Genomic DNA, 23,406 nt, shown 5'->3' on the forward strand with positions numbered 1-23,406 from the left:
TCTGGTTGCTAGAAGCTTGTTCTTTGGCATTTTTTCCCATTCCTGAAACTGTCATTTAAGGAATTTGATCAATTTTGCTTTATATGTTGTTTTTTCTCTTACATATTGCAAGATGTCTCACGTTGCATCTGAGTCAGAAGATACTACAGGAAAATCGCTGTCTAGTGCTGGATCTACCAAAGCTAAGTGTATCTGCTGTAAACATTTGGTAGCTATTCCTCCGGCTGTTGTTTGTATTAATTGTCATGACAAACTTGTTAATGCAGATAATATTTCCTTTAGTAAAGTACCATTGCCTGTTGCAGTTCCTTCAACATCTAAGGTGCAGAATGTTCCTGATAACATAATAGATTTTGTTTCTGAATCCATAAAGAAGGCTATGTCGGTTATTTCTCCTTCTAGTAAACGTAAAAAATCTTTTAAAACTTCTCTCCCTACAGATGAATTTCTTTCATGTAATTAGCAAGAGTCCATGAGCTAGTGACGTATGGGATATACATTCCTACCAGGAGGGGCAAAGTTTCCCAAACCTTAAAATGCCTATAAATACACCCCTCACCACACCCACAATTCAGTTTTACAAACTTTGCCTCCGATGGAGGTGGTGAAGTAAGTTTGTGCTAGATTCTACGTTGATATGCGCTCCGCAGCAAGTTGGAGCCCGGTTTTCCTCTCAGCGTGCAGTGAATGTCAGAGGGATGTGAGGAGAGTATTGCCTATTTGAATGCAGTGATCTCCTTCTACGGGGTCTATTTCATAGGTTCTCTGTTATCGGTCGTAGAGATTCATCTCTTACCTCCCTTTTCAGATCGACGATATACTCTTATATATACCATTACCTCTGCTGATTCTCGTTTCAGTACTGGTTTGGCTTTCTACAAACATGTAGATGAGTGTCCTGGGGTAAGTAAATCTTATTTTCTGTGACACTCTAAGCTATGGTTGGGCACTTTATTTATAAAGTTCTAAATATATGTATTCAAACATTTATTTGCCTTGACTCAGAATGTTCAACTTTCCTTATTTTTCAGACAGTCAGTTTCATATTTGGGATAAATGCATTTGTTTCAATCATTTTTTCTTACCTTAAAAAATTTGACTTTTTCCCTGTGGGCTGTTAGGCTCGCGGGGGCAGAAAATGCTTCATTTTATTGCGTCATTCTTGGCGCGGACTTTTTTGGCGCAAAAATTTTTTTCTGTTTCCGGCGTCATACGTGTCGCCGGAAGTTGCGTCATTTTTTGACGTTTTTTTGCGTCAAAAATGTCGGCGTTCCGGATGTGGCGTCATTTTTGGTGCCAAAAGCATTTAGGCGCCAAATAATGTGGGCGTCTTTTTTGGCGCTAAAAAATATGGGCGTCATTTTTGTCTCCACATTATTTAAGTCTCATTATTTATTGCTTCTGGTTGCTAGAAGCTTGTTCACTGGCATTTTTTTCCCATTCCTGAAACTGTCATTTAAGGAATTTGATCAATTTTGCTTTATATGTTGTTTTTTTCTTTTACATATTGCAAGATGTTCCACGTTGCAACTGAGTCAGAAGATACTTCAGGAAAATCACTGCACAGTGCTGGAGCTAACAAGCTAAGTGTATCTGCTATAAACTTTTGGTATCTGTTTCTCCAGCTGTTATTTGTATTGCATGTCATGTCAAACTTATTAATGCAGATAAAATTTCCTTTAGTACTGTTACATTACCTGTTGCTGTTCCGTCAACATCTAATTTTCAGAGTGTTCCTGATAACATAAGAGATTTTATTTTTTAAATCCATTAAGAAGGCTATGTCTGTTATTTCTCCTTCTAGTATACATAAAAGTCTTTTAAAACTTCTCTTTTTTCAGATGAATTTTTAAATGAACATCATCATTCTGATACTGATAATGGTTCTTCTGGTTCAGAGGTTTCTGTCTCAGAGGTTGATGCTGATAAATCTTTGTATTTGTTCAAGATGGAATTTATTCGTTCTTTACTTAAAGAAGTGTTATTTGCATTAGAAATAGAGGATTCTGGTCCTCTTGATACTAAATGTAAACGTTTAAATAAGGTTTTTAAATCTCCTGTAGTTACTCCAGAAGTGTTTTATCTCCCTGATGCTATTTCTGAAGTAATTTCCAGGGAATGGAATAATTTGGGCAATTTATTTACTCCTTCTAGACGTTTAAGCAAATTATATCCTGTGCCATCTGACAGATTAGAGTTTTTGGGACAAAAATCCCTAAGGTTATGGGGCTGTCTCTACTCCTGCTAATGTACTACTATTCCTACGGCAGATAGTACTTAATTTAAGGATCCTTTAGATAGGAAAATTGAATCCTTTCTAAGAAAAGCTTCCTTATGTTCAGGTAATCTTCTTAGACCTGCTATATTTTTAGCGGATGTTGCTGCAGCTTCAACTTTTTGGTTAGAAGCTTTAGCGCAACAAGTAACAGATCATAATTTTATAGCATTATTATTATTCTATAACATGCTAATAATTTTATTGGTGATACCATCTTTTGATATCATTAGAGTTGATGTCAGGTATAGGTCTCTAGCTATTTTAGCTAGAAAAGCTTTATGGATTAAACTTGGAATGCTGACATGTCTTCTAAGTCAACTTTGCTTTCCCTTTCTTTCCAGGGTAAATAATCATTTTCGTTCCTTTCCTCACAACAAGGAACAAAAGCCTGATCCTTCATCCTCAGGAGCGGTATCAGTTTGGAAACTATTTCCAGTTTGGAATATATCCAAGCCTTATAGAAACCTATAGCCAGCTCCTAAGTACCTATGAAGGTGCGGCCCTTATTCCAGCTCAGCTGGTATGGGGCAGATTACGTTTTCTTCAAAGAAATTTGGATCAATTCCGTTCTTAATTTCTGGTTTCTGAAACATTGTTTCAGAAAGGTACAGAATTGGCTTCAAGTTAAGACCTCCTGCTAAGAGATTCTTTTCTTTCCCGTGTCCCAGTTAACACAGCAAAGGCTCAGCATTTCTGAAATGTGTTTCAGATCTAGAGTTGGCTGGAGTATTTATGCCAGTTCCAGTTCTGGAACAGGGGCTGGGGTTTTATTTTATCTCTTCATTGTACCAAAGAAGGTCAATTCCTTCAGACCAGTTCCGGATCTATCATTATTGAATCGTTATGTTAGGATACCAACATTCAAGATGGTTACTGTAGGACTTTCCTGCCTTTTGTTTAGCAAGGGCATTATATGTCTACAATAGATTTACAGGATGTGTATCTGCATATTCCGATTCATCCAGATCACTTTTAGTGTCTGAGATTCTCTTTTTAGACAAGCATTACCAGTTTTGTGGCTCTACCGTTTGGCCTAGCCTCAGTTCCAAGAATTTTTTTCAAAGGTTCTCGGTGCCCTTCTTTCTGTAATCAGAGAATAGGGTTTTGGTATTTCCTTATTTGGACGATATCTTGGTACTTGCTCAGTCTTCTCATTTTCGAAGAATCTCATACGAATCGACTTGTGTTGTTTCTTCAAGTTCATGGTTGGAGGATCAATTTACCAATCAGTTCATTGATTCCTCAGACAAGGGTAACCTTTTTAGGTTTCTAGATAAATTCAGTGTCTATGACTCTGTCCTTGTCAGACAGGAGATGTTGAACATTGATAGGACTGCCGCATCAGATGCGATCTCCTTTGCTCGTTTTCACATGCGTCCTCTTCAGCTCTGTATGCTGAACCAATGGTGCAGGGATTACTCAAAGATATCTCAATTAATATCTTTAAACCGATTTTTCGACACTCTCTGACATGGTGGACAGATCACCATCGTTTAGTTCAGGGGGCTTCTTTGTTCTTCCGACCTGGACTATAATCTCAACAGATGCAAGTCTTACAGGTTGGGGAGCTGTGTGGGGGTATCTGACGGCACAAGGGGTTTGGGAATCTCAGGAGGTGAGATTTCCGATCAATATTTTGGAACTCCGTGCAATTTTCAGAGCTCTTCAGTCTTGGCCTCTTCTGATGAGAGAGTTGTTCATTTGTTTTCAGATAGACAATGTCACAACTGTGGCATACATCAATCATCAAGGAGGGACTCACAGTCCTCTGGCTATGAAAGAAGTATCTCGAATTTTGGTTTGGGCGGAATCCAGCTCCTGTCTAATCTCTGCGGTTCATATCCCAGGTATGGACAATTGGAAAGCGGATTATCTCAGTCGCCAAACGTTGCATCCGGGCGAATGGTCTCTTCACCCAGAGGTATTTCTTCAGATTGTTCAAATGTGGGAACTTCCAGAAATAGATCTGATGGCTTCTCATCTAAACAAGAAACTTCCCAGGTATCTGTCCAGATCCCGGGATCCTCAGGCGGAGGCAGTGGATGCATTATCTCTTCCTTGGAAGTATCATCCTGCCTATATCTTTCCGCCTCTAGTTCTTCTTCCAAGAGTAATCTCCAAGATTCTGAAGGAATGCTCGTTTGTTCTGCTGGTAGCTCCGGCATGGCCTCACAGGTTTTGGTATGCGGATCTTGTCCGGATGGCCTCTTGCCAACCGTGGACTCTTCCGTTAAGACCAGACCTTTTGTCTCAAGGTCCTTTTTTCCATCAGGATCTGAAATCCTTAAATTTAAAGGTATGGAGATTGAACGCTTGATTCTTGGTCAAAGAGGTTTCTCTGACTCTGTGATTAATACTATGTTACAGGCTCGTAAATCTGTATCCAGAGAGATATATTATAGAGTCTGGAAGACTTGTATTTCTTGGTGTCTTTTTCATCATTTTTTCTTGGCATTCTTTTAGAATACCGAGAATATTACAGTTTCTTCAGGATGGTTTAGATAAGGGTTTGTCCGCAAGTTCCTTGAAAGGTCAAATCTCTGCTCTTTCTGTTCTTTTTCACAGAAAGATTGCTATTCTTCCTGATATTCATTGTTTTGTACAAGCTTTGGTTCGTATAAAGCCTGTCATTAAGTCAATTTCTCCTCCTTGGAGTTTGAATTTGGTTCTGGGGGCTCTTCAAGCTCCTCCATTTGAACCTATGCATTCATTGGATATTAAATTACTTTCTTGGAAAGTTTTGTTCCTTTTGGCCATCTCTTCTGCCAGAAGAGTTTCTGAATTATCTGCTCTTTCTTGTGAGTCTCCTTTTCTGATTTTTCATCAGGATAAGGCGGTGTTGCGAACTTCTTTTGAATTTTTACCTAAGTTGTGAATTCCAACAACATTAGTAGAGACATTGTGGTTCCTTCATTATGTCCTAATCCTAAGAATTCTAAGGAGAAATTGTTGCATTCTTTGGATGTTATTAGAGCTTTGAAATATTATGTTGAAGCTACTAAGTCTTTCCGAAAGACTTCTAGTTTATTTGTTATCTTTTCCGGTTTTAGAAAGGCCAGAAAACTTCTGCCATTTCTTTGGCATCTTGGTTGAAATCGTTAATTCATCTTGCCTATGTTGAGTCGGGTAAGACTCCGCCTCATAGGATTACAGCTCATTCTACTAGGTCAGTTTCTACTTCCTGGGCGTTTAGGAATGAAGCTTCGGTTGATCAGATTTGCAAAGCGGCAACTTGGTCCTCTTTGCATACTTTTACCAAATTCTACCATTTTGTTGTATTTTCTTCTTCTGAAGCAGTTTTTGGTAGAAAAGTACTTCAGGCAGCGGTTTCAGTTTGAATCTTCTGCTTATGTTTTTCATTAAACTTTATTTTGGGTGTGGATTATTTTCAGCAGGAATTGGCTGTCTTTATTTTATCCCTCCCTCTCTAGTGACTCTTGTGTGGAAAGATCCACATCTTGGGTAGTCATTATCCCATACGTCACTAGCTCATGGACTCTTGCTAATTACATGAAAGAAAACATAATTTATGTAAGAACTTACCTGATAAATTAATTTCTTTCATATTAGCAAGAGTCCATGAGGCCCGCCCTTTTTTGTGGTGGTTATGATTTTTTTGTATAAAGCACAATTATTCCAATTCCTTATTTTATATGCTTTCGCACTTTTTTCTTATCACCCCACTTCTTGGCTATTCGTTAAACTGAATTGTGGGTGTGGTGAGGGGTGTATTTATAGGCATTTTAAGGTTTGGGAAACTTTGCCCCTCCTGGTAGGAATGTATATCCCATACGTCACTAGCTCATGGACTCTTGCTAATATGAAAGAAATGAATTTATCAGGTAAGTTCTTACATAAATTATGTTTTTTAAATGAACATCATCATTCTGATTCTGATGACTCTTCTGGTTCAGAGGATTCTGTCTCAGAGATTGATGCTGATAAATCTTCATATTTATTTAAAATGGAATTTATTCGTTCTTTACTTAAAGAAGTACTAATTGCTTTAGAAATTGAGGATTCTGGTCCTCTTGATACTAATTCTAAACGTTTAGATAAGGTATTTAAATCTCCTGTGGTTATTCCAGAAGTTTTTCCTGTTCCTAATGCTATTTCTGCAGTAATTTCCAAAGAATGGGATAAATTGGGTAATTCATTTACTCCTTCTAAACGTTTTAAGCAATTATATCCTGTGCCGTCTGACAGATTAGAATTTTGGGACAAAATCCCTAAAGTTGATGGGGCTATTTCTACCCTTGCTAAACGTACTACTATTCCTACGTCAGATGGTACTTCGTTTAAGGATCCTTTAGATAGGAAAATTAAATCCTTTCTAAGAAAAGCTTATCTGTGTTCAGGTAATCTTCTTAGACCTGCTATATCATTGGCTGATGTTGCTGCAGCTTCAACTTTTTGGTTGGAAACTTTAGCGCAACAAGTAACAGATCATGATTCTCATGATATTATTATTCTTATTCAGCATGCTAATAATTTTATCTGTGATGCCATTTTTGATATTATCAGAGTTGATGTCAGGTTTATGTCTCTAGCTATTTTAGCTAGAAGAGCTTTATGGCTTAAGACTTGGAATGCTGATATGGCTTCTAAATCAACTCTACTTTCCATTTCTTTCCAGGGTAACAAATTATTTGGTTCTCAGTTGGATTCTATTATCTCAACTGTTACTGGTGGGAAAGGAACTTTTTTACCACAGGATAAAAAATCTAAGGGTAAAAACAGGGCTAATAATCGTTTTCGTTCCTTTCGTTTCAACAAAGAACAAAAGCCTAATCCTTCATCCTCAGGAGCAGTTTCAGTTTGGAAACCATCTCCGGTCTGGAATAAATCCAAGCCTGCTAGAAAGGCAAAGCCTGCTTCTAAGTCCACATGAAGGTGCGGCCCTCATTCCAGCTCAGCTGGTAGGGGGCAGGTTACGTTTTTTTCAAAGAAATTTGGATCAATTCTGTTCACAATCTTTGGATTCAGAACATTGTTTCAGAAGGGTACAGAATTGGTTTCAAGATGAGACCTCCTGCAAAGAGATTTTTTCTTTCCCGTGTCCCAGTAAATCCAGTGAAAGCTCAAGCATTTCTGAATTGTGTTTCAGATCTAGAGTTGGCTGGAGTAATTATGCCAGTTCCAGTTCCGGAACAGGGGATGGGGTTTTATTCAAATCTCTTCATTGTACCAAAGAAGGAGAATTCCTTCAGACCAGTTCTGGATCTAAAAATATTGAATCGTTATGTAAGGATACCAACGTTCAAGATGGTAACTGTAATTACTATCTTGCCTTTTGTTCAGCAAGGGCATTATATGTCCACAATAGATTTACAGGATGCATATCTGCATATTCCGATTCATCCAGATCATTATCAGTTCCTGAGATTCTCTTTTCTGGACAAGCATTACCAGTTTGTGGCTCTGCCGTTTGGCCTAGCTACAGCTCCAAGAATTTTTACAAAGGTTCTCGGTGCCCTTCTGTCTGTAATCAGAGAACAGGGTATTGTGGTATTTCCTTATTTGGACGATATCTTGGTACTTGCTCAGTCTTTACATTTAGCAGAATCTCATACGAATCGACTTGTGTTGTTTCTTCAAGATCATGGTTGGAGGATCAATTTACCAAAAAGTTCATTGATTCCTCAGACTAGGGTAACTTTTCTGGGTTTCCAGATAGATTCAGTGTCATGTCTTTAACAGACAAGAGACGTCTAAAATTGATTTCAGCTTGTCAAAACCTTCAGTCACAATCATTCCCTTCGGTAGCCTTATGCATGGAAATTCTAGGTCTTATGACTGCTGCATCGGACGCGATCCCCTTTGCTCGTTTTCACATGCAACCTCTTCAGCTCTGTATGCTGAATCAATGGTGCAAGGATTACACAAAGATATCTCAATTAATATCTTTAAAACCGATTGTTCGACACTCTCTAACGTGGTGGACAGATCACCATCGTTTAATTCAGGGGGCTTCTTTTGTGCTTCCGACCTGGACTGTAATTTCAACAGATGCAAGTCTCACAGGTTGGGGAGCTGTGTGGGGATCTCTGACGGCACAAGGAGTTTGGGAATCTCAGGAGGTGAGATTACCGATCAATATTTTGGAACTCCGTGCAATTTTCAGAGCTCTTCAGTTTTGGCCTCTTCTGAAGAGAGAATCGTTCATTTGTTTTCAGACAGACAATGTCACAACTGTGGCATACATCAATCATCAAGGAGGGACTCACAGTCCTCTGGCTATGAAAGAAGTATCTCGAATTTTGGTTTGGGCGGAATCCAGCTCCTGTCTAATCTCTGCGGTTCATATCCCAGGTATAGACAATTGGGAAACGGATTATCTCAGTCGCCAAACGTTGCATCCGGGCGAATGGTCTCTTCACCCAGAGGTATTTCTTCAGATTGTTCAAATGTGGGAACTTCCAGAAATAGATCTGATGGCGTCTCATCTAAACAAGAAACTTCCCAGATATCTGTCCAGATCCCGGGATCCTCAGGCGGAGGCAGTGGATGCATTATCACTTCCTTGGAAGTATCATCCTGCTTATATCTTTCCGCCTCTAGTTCTTCTTCCAAGAGTAATCTCCAAGATTCTGAAGGAATGCTCGTTTGTTCTGCTGGTAGCTCCGGCATGGCCTCACAGGTGTTGGTATGCGGATCTTGTCCGGATGGCCTCTTGCCAACCGTGGACTCTTCCGTTAAGACCAGACCTTCTGTCACAAGGTCCTTTTTTCCATCAGGATCTGAAATCCTTAAATTTAAAGGTATGGAGATTGAACGCTTGATTCTTGGTCAAAGAGGTTTCTCTGACTCTGTGATTAATACTATGTTACAGGCTCGTAAATCTGTATCTAGAGAGATATATTATAGAGTCTGGAAGACTTATATTTCTTGGTGTCTTTCTCATCATTTTTCTTGGCATTCTTTTAGAATACCGAGAATTTTACAGTTTCTTCAGGATGGTTTAGATAAGGGTTTGTCCGCAAGTTCCTTGAAAGGTCAAATCTCTGCTCTTTCTGTTCTTTTTCACAGAAAGATTGCTATTCTTCCTGATATTCATTGTTTTGTACAAGCTTTGGTTCGTATAAAACCTGTCATTAAGTCAATTTCTACTCCTTGGAGTTTGAATTTGGTTCTGGGAGCTCTTCAAGCTCCTCCGTTTGAACCTATGCATTCATTGGACATTAACTTACTTTCTTGGAAAGTTTTGTTCCTTTTGGCCATCTCTTCTGCCAGAAGAGTTTCTGAATTATCTGCTCTTTCTTGTGAGTCTCCTTTTCTGATTTTTCATCAGGATAAGACGGTGTTGCGAACTTCTTTTGAATTTTTACCTAAAGTTGTGAATTCCAACAACATTAGTAGAGAAATTGTGGTTCCTTCATTATGTCCTAATCCTAAGAATTCTAAGGAGAAATCGTTGGATTCTTTGGATGTTGTTAGAGCTTTGAAATATTATGTTGAAGCTACTAAGTCTTTCCGAAAGACTTCTAGTCTATTTGTTATTTTTTCCGGTGCTAGAAAAGGCCAGAAAGCTTCTGCCATTTTTTTGGCATCTTGGTTGAAATCTTTAATTCATCTTGCCTATGTTGAGTCGGGTAAAACTCCGCCTCAGAGGATTACAGCTCATTCTACTAGGTCAGTTTCTACTTCCTGGGCGTTTAGGAATGAAGCTTCGGTTGATCAGATTTGCAAAGCAGCAACTTGGTCCTCTTTGCATACTTTTACTAAATTCTACCATTTTGATGTATTTTCTTCTTCTGAAGCAGTTTTTGGTAGAAAAGTACTTCAGGCAGCGGTTTCAGTTTGAATCTTCTGCTTATGTTTTTCATTAAACTTTATTTTGGGTGTGGATTATTTTCAGCAGGAATTGGCTGTCTTTATTTTATCCCTCCCTCTCTAGTTACTCTTGTGTGGAAAGATCCACATCTTGGGTAATCATTATCCCATACGTCACTAGCTCATGGACTCTTGCTAATTACATGAAAGAAAACATAATTTATGTAAGAACTTACCTGATAAATTCATTTCTTTCATATTAGCAAGAGTCCATGAGGCCCGCCCTTTTTTTGTGGTGGTTATGATTTTGTATAAAGCACAATTATTCCAATTCCTTATTTTATATGCTTTCGCACTTTTTTATCACCCCACTTCTTGGCTATTCGTTAAACTGAATTGTGGGTGTGGTGAGGGGTGTATTTATAGGCATTTTGAGGTTTGGGAAACTTTGCCCCTCCTGGTAGGAATGTATATCCCATACGTCACTAGCTCATGGACTCTTGCTAATATGAAAGAAATGAATTTATCAGGTAAGTTCTTACATAAATTTATGTTTTTTAGTTTCATTCTGGACATACATTCCTTTCCATATTGCTGCCCTTTGGGGCTCCTTACCTGGATGAGGTGGATCCCCTTCTGTGTCTCCTTCGGGAGCACAGGTGGATCATACATCAGTGCAAGAGCTCACTATGCCCCTTCTCCAGAGTGTGTTTTCTGGATCAGTTTCGGTTCCTCTGTCATGCAGGTATTCTATCGGCTCAGCGTCGAGATCAGTTCCTGTCCGCCGTCCTATCTCTTTCACTGCTCATCCCTCTGAATCTCTTTGCATGGAGGTGGTGGGTCTTATGGTGACTGCCATGGATATTAGTGCTTTTTGCTTGCATCCATCTGCGACCTTTACATTTTATATAGGCTTAGCCATTGGAACGGCGACCATTCTGATTTATCTCTACTATTTTTCCTATGCTCAGTTATGGCTTAGTGGTTAGCACACTTGGGGCTTGCAAGCAGAAGGTCCAGGGTTCAAATCCACCTTCGGTGCTGGTTCTTTACTTTAGGACTCTCAATAGACTCTCTCTCTTGGTGGCCCTGTCTAGTCCACCTGGCTCCAACTACGTGTTTGAGTCCATCTTGGGCGATTGTGACTATGGATGGCTGCCTTCTTGGCTGGGGAGCAGTCTAGGGTCCTGTGAAGACTCTGGGATCTTGGTCAAGGGAGCCCCTACTATGGTTTCTTTTTGACCTGAGGGCCAATTTCAATTTCTGACCTGTGAGCCATTTTCAATACTTTCATGGTGTGGCCTCAAATACATTCTGCTGGTTTCTCAGATTCCTATCTTTGGTTGTCTATATCAAGCATCAGGAGGGAACCAGGAGTTCCCTGACTATGAGAGAAATGTTCCGCATCCTCAGGGGTGATTTCTTTCTTTTGTCTTATATCGGCTTTCTATTCCGGGGATGGACGGTTGGAAATCGGTCTTCCTGAGCAACAGATCTTCCTCCCTGGAGAAGGTTATTTCCTCCCTGTGGTGTTCTTAAAGATATCAATCTGGAGGGGTTTCCGGAGATAGACTTCTTGACTTTTTGTCTCTATTTAATCTGCCCAGATACAGGTCAAGATCGAGAGATTATCGGTGGACGTGTTAGTGGCTCTGTGGAGGTTCAAACTTCTGTATCTGTTTCCTCCATTTTCTTTTGTTAGTGAGTGATTGCCCGCATCAAACTGCAGCAGACCTCTTTGATTCTGTTTGCTCCGCAGGACCTGGTACACGGACCTAGTGTAGATGTCTTCCTCTCCTCCGTGGAGGTTGCCTCAGCAAGCAGACCTACTTCAGGGTTTTTCCTTGTTCAAAATCTAGATTCTCTGAGGCTGTCTGCGTGGAGTTTGAACGCTGTCCAAAAGAGGTCTCTCTGTTAGGGTCTTTGTTTTCCTAATTCAGGCTTGTTAGCTGGTTACTCACCCTATTTTCCACAAGGGGTGGCGTTACCTATTTATCTTGGTTCGAGGATTGAGGTTTCCCTTGGCATAAGGTGAGGGTTCCTGGAATTCTTTTGTTTCTCCAGAATGGTCTATCAGAAGGGTTTTATCTGCCAGTTCTTTCAAGGGTCAGATCTCTACCCTTTCTGTGTTACTGCACTAGAGTTTGGCTAATCTTCCTGACGTTCAGTCCTGGTCAGAATCAGGCTGGTGTTTAAGCCACTCGCTCCTCCTTGGAGCCTTTATCTTGTTCTTCTTGTTCTTCAGATGGCTCCATTTGAGCCCATGCATTTTGTTGCTGTTAAACTTTGTCATGGAAAGTTTTGTTTTGTTGGCTTTTTCTTCTGCTCGCAGAGTTTGTGTTATCTGCTCTGCAGTGTGATCCCCCTTATCTTGTTTTCCAATTGGATAAGGCTGTTTTACGTACCAAGTTAGGTTTCCTTCCTAAGGTTGTCTCTGATCAACAATATCAATCAGGAAATTGTAGTTCTTTCCTTTTGTTCCAATCCCTCCTCTCAAAAAGAGTGTTTATTTTGCAATCTGGACGTGGTTCATACTAGAAATTCTCTCTTCATGCTACCAAGGATTTTAGATATTACTCTTCCTTGTTTGTTGTGTATGCAGGTAATCGCATGGGCCAGAAGGCCACTGCAACTATTCTTTCCTTTTAACTGAGAAGTTTCATTTGTTTTGCTTATGAGGAAGCTGACCAGCAGCCTCCTGAGAGGTTTACGGCTCATTCTACCCTTGCGGTGTCCTTTTCTTGGGCTTTTAAGAACGAAACTTCTATGGAGCAAATTTCTAAGGCGGTTACCTGCTCCTTTTTACATACTTTTTCTAAATTCTACAAGTTTTATGTTTTTGCCTCAGCTGAGGCTTCTTTTGGGAGAAAGGGGCTTCAAGCAGTGGTGCCTTCAGGTTAAGGTCCGCCTACTTAATTTTCCCTCCCATTTCATTCTGTTTCCTCTTTAGCTTGGTTATTGGATTCCCAACAGTAATGAATGAAGTTGTGGACTCTCCCTGCCTTTGGAAATAAAGCAAAATGTATGCTTACCTGATAAATTTTCTTTCCTGGCAGGGAGAGTCCACAACCCCGCCCAGTGTTTTTCGGCTGCGGTTTTCCTCATCTTCTGGCAAATTTATACCCCTAATGTTTCTCCTGCTTTTCCTTAGTTCCTTGGCTAAATGACTGGGGGAGTACGGGAAGTGGGAGGGATATTTATAAGCTTTGACTGGGGGGTGTTTTTGCCTCTTCCTGGTGGCCAGGTGTTGAATTCCCAACAGTAATGAATGAAGTCGTGGACTCTCCCTGCCAGGAAAGAAAATAATTTATCAGGTAAGCATACACTTTTTATTTTCTTTCTCAAATATTGTCGATACCTGCAAAGTTTGTCCTTTCTTTTTTAATCTATTAAAATCTATTTTTAAGATAATTTGGTGGAGGGAAAACGTAAACGAAGGAGTAATCTGAGTACTGCAAACACCCCTACTTCATCCAGCACATCCAGCTCAGGAACACCAACTAGAAAAGTGTCTGAAACGCCTCGCAGCAGCTTGGGTCCCCTCTCTGGAAAAAGGAAGCTGATCAGCTCAGATGAAGAGAAGTCCCCAGCAAAACGTGGGCGGAAATCTGTTGTGATGAAGTCCAGTAAGAGTTTTTTAAGCAGTAAGGGGAATGTTTTGGAAGCAGACTAGTGGGAGGCCAGTGCTTTTTTAGTTAGCTTGTGCACTGATGATGTCAAAATATCATATAGTTATGTAAACCTACCTTAACACATGGATTGGGAATATATAGAATTTCTTTCCTTGTCAAACCTATATGTAAACTGACAGAAAACAAGTTGTTTAATTATAAGATTTAGGACTAACAATACAACACAAAATCACCAGCCAGAAAGAATTTGCTTGTGGCAAATAGGGATGATGTGTCAATAGTTCATAATTTTATTACATATATATATGTTGTGATCTCAGGTGCCATCCTGTGGTGGAATGTCTGCAATATGTTTCATTTGTTTGCAATGATTCTTTTATAGGTGGAACAAAAGGCAGCGATTTTATGAGCCCCAGTGACAGTGGAAATGCAAGTGATCAGCTGGCATTAGAGGAAAGCCATGGGCCTATACCACAGAACAAGACACTCTTTCTAGGCTATGCTTTTCTTCTTACTACAGCCACATCCAGTGATAAACTAAATAATCGAGTGAAACCCTTAGCTGTCAGCAGTGAAGAGGATGAAGGTAATCTTCATTTAAGAACATTATAAACAGTAGACTGTTTTTATTAACTGCCGCACAACTCATGTAATATTTTTGTGGCTTTCCATTTCAGAATACATAGAAAGTATGCCTTACAATAGGCAATACACTGAGGCACAACTTCGGGCAGGAGGTGGCTACATTTTGGAAAACTTTAATGAAGCACAGGTAAGATGTATTTCTTAAGTTTTTATAGAGGTGTATAGTGTTTGGCATTCAATCTGTATTTCTAAAATAATTAGTATTTGTCTAATCCTGCTTAAAGTGAAGGTAAACTTTGATGAATGAAAGCCTGTTTTTTTAAAAATACTATTAGAAACAGGGGCACTTTTATTCATCAAAGTTTAGAAAGCAGCCGTTTGGTTAAAAACTTACCTTTCTTCTCTTCATAGCCGGAGCAGCTTCCCCCGCCAGGAGATCCTCTCTTTATACGTCAGCAATGACTAATCTTGCTTCCTCCAATCATGGCATGGCCTCAGGCAATGATCCCCCTGGGGGGAAAGCCGTGATTGGAGAAAGCCAGATTAGAGGAATTAGATTGGAGGAAACCGGATTAGCTTTACTTTAAGTTCTGTTACTAGCTAGAGGTAGTTGGGTAAATGTGGACAGTAACTTTGTTCTAGCCTACAGAGTTCTACTTTTAAATTTGCTATATATATGCATGATCTATTCGCACCATGACCTCCATCAGGAGTGCCTGGGTCTATTCTGGATCCATTATTCAAGATCCATCACTAAGGTGGAAACTTATATGTTCTAGTCAGGATAAAGCATTTCCATTCATAAAAAAAAAAAGAAAGTTATTAGTTTACAGAAGACTACCTATAGTATAATGGAAAGCTTCAGCAAGAAGAAAAAATGCAATATTAAATGTACATAAAAATGTCAAGAACAGATAAGACATCACAACAAACAAGGACACTAGGCAATGACCATGCTAAAGTAGGAATGAAATGCTTCAATAATTAAAATCTGCTTTGTTTCATTATGCTGTCAGTTGGTTGAACAATCAAGAAATCAGTCATAATAATTTGATGATCCTTTTTTTGGTTGACCTGACCTGTACTACTATTGGATAACTATCATGTTATTCAAGCTATAAATATTATTATTGGATGTATTTTATTTGCTTGGAAATACTATCTCAAGACAAAATATAACCAATGATTACATTAAACAGATCGTACTCGCACCTTTTTTTTATAAGGTGGTTAGACATCACATAGGGGATTACATTTCCAGTCCACTAGGAGGAGGCAAACTCATCCCATCATGCCAGATCTTTGATCTCTCCCACTCTTCAGGATCACTCTGATCTACATAATGTCACACAGGTTATTCTAACTGAGCTATGACCTAAATTTCCCCTCAGAGTGCCTCCTGAACAGAGGGGATGACAGAAGTTTAGCCAGGCAGTGAGTAATCTCAGTGTGGAGATGTTACAGGCCTCTAAGGGGAAAATGCGGATTTATCTAGCAGTACTCTGGTCTACAGTGTGCCTCTCTTGCGAGATCGTTGGCACTGATCTTGTGCTACCTCATATGGGCCTGTCTACTGATAAGTTATCTGTAGCTGATGTAAGCACAGTGGATGAAGGTGCTCACAGGTAATTACATTAAATTTTTGTGTCCCACTGGCTATTTGCATGAACATGTAAACATGATTCACATAACCTGGGGGACGTGCACACACACACACACTACATAACTGTTATGCAGTTTAAGCCCTTTATAAGCACTTTTTTTCCACCATTATTATTTTATTATTTGCATATTGTTGTTTTAGTACTGTGTACATATTGTGCTAACTTTTATCATTTATTATTCTTGTCATCTGGCTATCTTCCTTAGCACCTGTTGTGAGGAGGCTAGTATTTTCTGACTGCTTTAGGGGTTTATTCATTCATATACTGTGCCTTATATAGGGTTCTCCCCAGGGCCTATTAAATGGGCACACCACGTGGCTTATTTTACTGACCACTTGGTAATAGTAAGCTACAATTAGCAAACATTTTTTCAATGATTAGTGAACATATTGCCAGTAAATCAGTTTAAGTTAAATTATGCTGTTAATTTGTGCTTAAGTAACATTTAGACATAACAAAAATATTAGTGTCCCCACCTGGCTACTTCTTAATGCTAAATTTCTATAGAGAACACTGCTTATATCTGTGCCTAGTACATTGCATTATTACATTATCTTAGCTATCTCTTGTGGAAATAATCTGACAGTTATCCAAAACTTTCGCCAACATTCTTTATACACACTGCCGTTTCGGAGTTGATGGCTGTCATGCCACTGCCAGGATAATGCATATGACTGAAAGTGAACTTTCATAAGCCTTTTACTACTCGGGGATCTCCCTATCAAGTTACTTATCTAGAGCACCTGATTTAAAAGGGGGCTACTTTAGAGTTAGGCAATCCCTTTATTGATGATCAGAAATTCTGAGACCTAGGATCACCACCCTGAAATTATGGAGGAGGATGTTCCCTTCAAAATCAGGCTAGAGCACATTCAAGCCTTATTTTGTGACGTGTTAAACGCTTTTGAAATGGGGGATTCTATCACTCCTGACAAACCAGCTACCATATAGATAGATAAGTTCATTAAGCCAGTTTTTAAGCAGCCATCTTCCTTCACAGTGCCTGATTAAGTTACCAAACTGATAACTAAGGAATGGAGCAAACTAGTTGTACTCTTTGTTCCATCTGCCAAATAAAATGCTGTGTTCTCGTGAACTCCTTCCAAGTTGGAAGTCTGGGATACAGTCCCTTAAGTAGTAATTTCTACTCTGGCAAGGTAGACCACTATTCCTGTAGAGGTTACAGTGTTTATTTAAAATAATCACCCCCCTTGAAAATAATCACATTTTGTTGCTTTACAACTGAAATAAAGACAAACACAATTTGTGTTTATCCAGTTGTAATTACTCAGTGCAACTTATAACATCCAAGGGAAAAATACAAGACCAACATGTCAGGCAAAAATAAAGACTATTCAAGAACAGAATCACTGAGTTGGAAAAATAATCACGCCCTCCTAAAATTACTTGTAAACTCAATCAGGTGTAGCTAATCACCTTCGCAGCATCACAAAGAAAGCCATTTGACCTTCAACTCTGATCAGCTGTGGACATATTGATTAGCTCCGCATGAAAAGAGATTTCCTGGAGCATCTCAGTCCCTGGTAGTGCAACTGAAGCAAACAATCAACTATGGGTGTCAAGGCACTGTCAAAAGATCTCCGGGATAATGTTGTGGACAGACACAAGTCAGCAGATGGATACAAGAAAATATCAAAGGCTTTATCAATGCTTAGAAGCACAGTGAAGTCTATTATTAAAAAGTGGAAGGTATTTGGTACACCACAGACCCTCTCTGGATCAGGATGTCACTCCAAACTGAATGAAAGACCCAGGAGGAAACTGGTCAGAGAGGCTACCAAGAGGCCCACAGCAACTCTGAAGCAGTTGCAAGAATGTATGACAGAGTGGTTAATGTGGCTTGTATAGGAGGGTTGCCAGAAAAAAAAGACACTCCTAAAGAAAGGCCACATGCAGTCACAAGCTTTGGCATGACACACCTAGGAGATTCTGAGGCCACATGAGAAAAGGTGTTATGGTCAGATGAAACTAAAATTGAATTATTTGGCCTCAACAACAAAATATATCTGGAGGAAATCCAATACAGCTCACCATCCAAATAACACCATACCTACAGTAAAGCATGGAGGTGGTAATATCCTGTTATGAGGATGTTTCTGCAGCAGGCACTGGAGCAATTGTCAGGATAGACGGAATAATGGATGGGGCAAAATACTGTCAAATTATTGAGGAAAACCTGCTGCCCTCTGCCAGAAAGTTGAAAATGGGAAGAAGGTTTACCTTCCAACATGACAATAACCCAAAGCACACAGCCAAAATGACCACACAGGGGTTGAAGTAGAAAAATTTGAAAATCCTTGCATGGCCTAATCAGAGCCCAGACTTAAACGCCATTGAATATCTGTGGCATGACTTGAAGACTGCAGTCAACAAACGGTCACCATCAAATGTAACGGTGGTGGAGCAGTTCTGCAAAGAAGAGTGGGCAAATATTGCACAGTCTAGATGTGCAAAGTTGGTAGAGACATATCCAAACAGACTAAAGGATGTAATTAAAGCAAAAGGTGGTTCAACAAAATACTGACACAAGGGGGTGATCCTTTTTCCAATTCAGTGATTCTGTTTTTTGAATTGTCTTTATTATTGCCTGACATGTTGGTGTTATATCTTTCACTTGGATGTTATAAGTTGCACTGAGTAATTACAACTGGATAAACAAAAAATGTGTCTGTCTTTATTTCAGGCTGCAAAGCAACAAAATGTGATTCTTTTCAAGGGGGTGATTCTTTTCAGGACCCCCTGGACAGGATGTTTGAAGGTTTCCATAGGTATTCTTTTCAGCTGGCATGCCTTCTATTTTGCCCAGCTGGCAGTTTATCTTGCGCAGCTGTGTAGATACCTTTGTTTGATGTGATACCTGGTGAAGTATCCTTGAAGGAAATCCAGGATTGATTAAAGCTTCTCCAAATCAGTTTTGTTCGCTTCCTCCACGTGAGAGAATTCTCCTTTTATGAATTCCCAAGATTCAGTAAAGCCCAAAGCCTTTTTAGGTTGTGTTGCTGGAAGTATAAGTGGTAATTACCCCAGTACCCGAATTGGAACAGACCATTTCTCCAAAGAAAAAGATTACATTTTGCCTCATTCTTGATTTCAAGACCTTATACAAATTTTGAAAAGCACATCTTTAAAGATGAAGACTATTTGCACTATATTTCCTTTTGTGCAAGATGAACATTATATGTCTACCATAGACTAAAAAGTTGATTTACTGTAAATATCCCTATTCACAGGGATCATGTAAAGATCCTCAGATTTGCTTTCCTTAACAAGTATTATCAGTTTGCGGCTCTTCTGTTTCATCTTGCCACGCCCTCCAGGGTATTTTAACAAGATATGTTGTTGTCCTAGATGGTGGTGGTGCGAGTTCAGGGCATCTCAGTAGCACCCTACCTAGATGACATTCTAGTACAAACGTCTTCTCTTCTGTTAGCTGTGAATCACACATCAACTGCCTTACAGCAATCTGCCACAGTTCTTTGATCATAAACCCAGTGTCTATATGCCTAGCCCTACAGATGAATGCAGATACAAACTTCAACTGGTGTGTGCTTTTTGTCCATCAGTTGTTCAATGCATGGAGTTGGTCCTTCTTCTTTTTTTTTTTTTTTTTTTTATTTAGAAATAACTTTCACTCAAAGTATTTGTACACACTGTTGGGGGGTTTTCTCCTACATTGGTGTGTCCGGTCCACGGCTTCATCCTTACTTGTGGGATATTCTCATTCCCTACAGGAAGTGGCAAAGAGAGCACAACAGCAGAGCTGTCCATATAGCTCCCCCTCTAGCTCCGCCCCCCAGTCATTCTCTTTGCCACTCTGAACAAGTAGCATCTCCACGGGGGTGGTAAAGAGTATGTGGTGTTTAAGAGATTGTCTCTCAGGGGTATCTCCTAGAATTCAAGGACCTTCCTCCAAAGGGAAGGTTTCACATGTCTCGCTTGTCTTTAGACCAGACAAAGAGACGGGCATTCTTACATTGCGTAGAAGACCTTTTAAAAATGGGAGTGATACACCCAGTTCCAAAAGCAGAACAAGGACTGGGTTTTTACTCAAACCTGTTTGTAGTTCCCAAAAAGGAGGGAACGTTCAGGCCAATTCTGGACTTAAAGATCCTAAACAAATTCCTCAGAGTTCCATCATTCAAAATGGAAACAATTCGAACAATTTTACCAATGATCCAGGAGGGTCAATACATGACTACCGTGGACCTAAAGGATGCATACCTGCATATTCCGATCCACAAGGTTCACCATCAGTTCCTAAGGTTTGCCTTCCTGGACAAGCATTATCAGTTTGTGGCTCTTCCCTTCGGATTGGCCACTGCTCCAAGAATTTTTACAAAGGTGTTAGGATCCCTTCTATCAGTGCTAAGGCCAAGGGGCATTGCGGTAGCACCTTACCTAGACGACATCTTAATTCAGGCGTCGTCCTTCCACAAAGCGAAGGCTCATACGGATATTGTTCTAGCCTTTCTAAGGTCTCACGGGTGGAAGGTGAACGTAGAAAAAAGTTCTCTGTCCCCGGTCACAAGGGTTCCCTTCCTGGGAACAATAATAGTCTGGGTAGAAATGAAAATCTTTCTGACGGAAGTCAGGAAGTGAAAACTTTCAAATGCTTGTCGAGTTCTTCATGCCATTCCTCAGCCTTCTGTGGCTCAGTGCATGGAGGTAATCAGTCTAATGGTTGCTGCAATGGACATAGTCCCTTTTGCCAGAATTCATCTAAGACCATTGCAACTGTGCATGCTCAAGCAGTGGAATGGGGATTATGCAGATTTGTCTCCCCAGATACAAATGGACCAGAAAACCAGAGACTCGCTCCTCTGGTGGTTGTCTCAGGATCACCTGTCCCAGGGAATGAGTTTCCGCAGACCAGAGTGGATCATTGTCACGACCGACGCCAGTCTCTTAGGATGGGGCACGGTCTGGGACTCCCTGAAAGCTCAGGGTCTATGGTCTCAGGAAGAATCTCTTCTCCCGATAAACATTTTGGAACTGAGAGCGATATTCAATGCGCTCCTGGCTTGGCCTCAACTAGCGGAGGCCAAATTCATAAGATTTCAGTCGGACATCATGACGACTGTAGCGTACATCAATCATCAGTGAGGAACAAAGAGTTCCCTGGCGATGAGAGAAGTATCCAAGATCATCAAATGGGCGGAGGATCACTCCTACCATCTATCTGCAATTCACATCCCAGGAGTAGACAACTGGGAGGCGGATTATTTGAGTCGTCAGACTTTCCATCCGGGGGAGTGGGAACTTCACCCGGAGGTCTTTTCCCAGTTAACCAACTATGGGGCATTCCAGATCTGGATCTGATGGCGTCTCGTCAGAACTCCAAGGTTCCACGCTACGGGTCCAGGTCCAGGGATCCCAAGGTGACATTGGTAGATGCATTAGTGGCGCCTTGGTCATTCAATCTAGCGTATGTCTTTCCACCGTTTCCTCTACTCCCCAGGCTAGTAGCCAGGATCAAACAGGAGAAGGCTTTGGTGATTCTAATAGCTCCTGCGTGGCCACGCAGGACTTGGTATGCAGACCTGGTGAATATGTTATCGGCTCCACCATGGAAGCTACCATTGAGACAGGACCTTCTAGTGCAAGGTCCATTCGAACATCCAAACCTAGTTTCTCTGCAGCTGACTGCTTGGAGATTGAACGCTTGATTCTATCTAAGCATGGGTTTTCGGAATCAGTTATAGATACTCTGGTTCAGGCTAGAAAGCCTGTAACCAGGAGAATTTACCATAAGATATGGCAGAAACATCTCTATTGGTGCGAATCCAAGGGTTACTCATGGAGTAAAGTTAGAATTCCAAGGATTCTTTCCTTTCTCCAAGAAGGTTTGGAGAAAGGTCTGTCAGCTAGTTCCTTAAAGGGACAGATATCTGCTCTGTCTGTCTTGTTACACAAACGTCTGGCAGCCGTGCCAGATGTTCAGGCGTTGGTCAGAATTAAGCCTGTCTACAGACCTGTGACTCCTCCATGGAGTCTAAATTTAGTTCTTTCAGTTCTTCAAGGGGTTCCGTTTGAACCTTTACATTCCATAGATATTAAGTTACTATCTTGGAAAGTTTTGTTTTTGGTTGCTTTTTCTTCTGCTAGAAGAGTTTCTGAATTGTCTGCTTTGCAGTGTAATTCACCCTATCTGGTGTTCCATACAGATAAGATCGTTTTACGTACCAAACCTGGTTTTTCTTCCAAAGGTGGTTTTCAATAGGAATATTAACCAGGAAATAGTTGTTCCTTCTCTGTGTCCTAATCCAGTTTCTAAAAAGGAACGTTTGTTACACAATCTAGATGTGGTTCGTGATTTCAAATTCTTTCTAGACGCAACAAAGGATTTCAGACAGACATCTTCATTGTTTGTCGTCTATTCTGGTAAGAGGAGAGGTCAGAAAGCTACTGCTACCTCTCTTTCCTTCTGGTTAAAAAGCATCATCCGATTGGCTTATGAGACTGCCGGATGGCAGCCTCCTGAACGAATTACTGCTCATTCTACTAGAGCTGTGGCTTCCACATGGGCCTTCAAGAATGAGGCTTCTGTTGAACAGATCTGTAAGGCAGCGAAGTGGTCTTCTCTGCATACTTTTGCCAAATTTTACAAATTCAATACTTATGCTTCTTCGGAGGCTATTTTTGGGAGAAAGGTTTTACAAGCAGTGGTGCCTTCCGTTTAGGTTACTTGACTTGCTCCCTCCCTTCATCCGTGTCCTAAAGCTTTGGTATTGGTTCCCACAAGTAAGGATGAAGCCGTGGACCGGACACACCAATGTAGGAGAAAACAGAATTTATGTTTACCTAATAAATTTCTTTCTCCTACGGTGTGTCCGGTCCACGGCCCGCCCTGGCTTTTAGTCAGGTTTAAAATTTTTGTTTTTGTACACTACAGTCACCACTGCACCCTATGGTTCTCCTTTTTCTCCTAACCGTCGGTCGAATGACTGGGGGCGGAGCTAGAGGGGGAGCTATATGGACAGCTCTGCTGTTGTGCTCTCTTTGCCACTTCCTGTAGGGAATGAGAATATCCCACAAGTAAGGATGAAGCCGTGGACCGGACACACCGTAGGAGAAAGAAATTTATCAGGTAAACATAAATTCTGTTTTTTTATAACATAAACTATACAACAAAAAACAAGAACAAAAAGACAAAAAAAAAACCCTAAAGCTAAAACCCTCTCCGATTGAAGGAAATTACACCCTGAGGAACAGATAGGGAGCCCTAAACTTCATACAATATTATAGTTTGGAAAAAATGTTTGTTTTGGGAGTGTTATATTGCAAGGAATTTTCCATTTGTGCGCATTGCAACAAACCCAGGGGTGGGTTATCAGTGCGAAAAGTACAATTATTAAAGCAAGTAAAAGGAAATATCAGTGTTGTATCTCAGAATAAATGGGGCTATATGCACCTAAGTGCTAATAATGTAAACCTAGACCGGTATTACAGGATA

The 23,406-nt window shown here is 40.3% G+C and overlaps 1 protein-coding gene across 3 annotated transcripts in view; it reads left to right on the plus strand.

Moving 5' to 3' along the window:
* LOC128663412 (TP53-binding protein 1) overlaps nucleotides 1-23,406 on the plus strand; it is an 816,604-nt gene that overhangs the window by 675,814 nt on the left and 117,384 nt on the right. For all 3 annotated transcript variants that reach the window (XM_053717732.1, XM_053717733.1, XM_053717734.1), the window contains exons 13-15: nucleotides 13,459-13,677; nucleotides 14,066-14,269; nucleotides 14,361-14,455. In XM_053717732.1, the coding sequence (XP_053573707.1) occupies nucleotides 13,459-13,677; nucleotides 14,066-14,269; nucleotides 14,361-14,455 (518 nt within the window). The remainder of the gene's footprint in view (nucleotides 1-13,458; nucleotides 13,678-14,065; nucleotides 14,270-14,360; nucleotides 14,456-23,406) is intronic.

This window comes from Bombina bombina, chromosome 6 (assembly GCF_027579735.1).
Source record: "Bombina bombina isolate aBomBom1 chromosome 6, aBomBom1.pri, whole genome shotgun sequence".
NCBI classification, from domain to species: domain Eukaryota; kingdom Metazoa; phylum Chordata; class Amphibia; order Anura; family Bombinatoridae; genus Bombina; species Bombina bombina.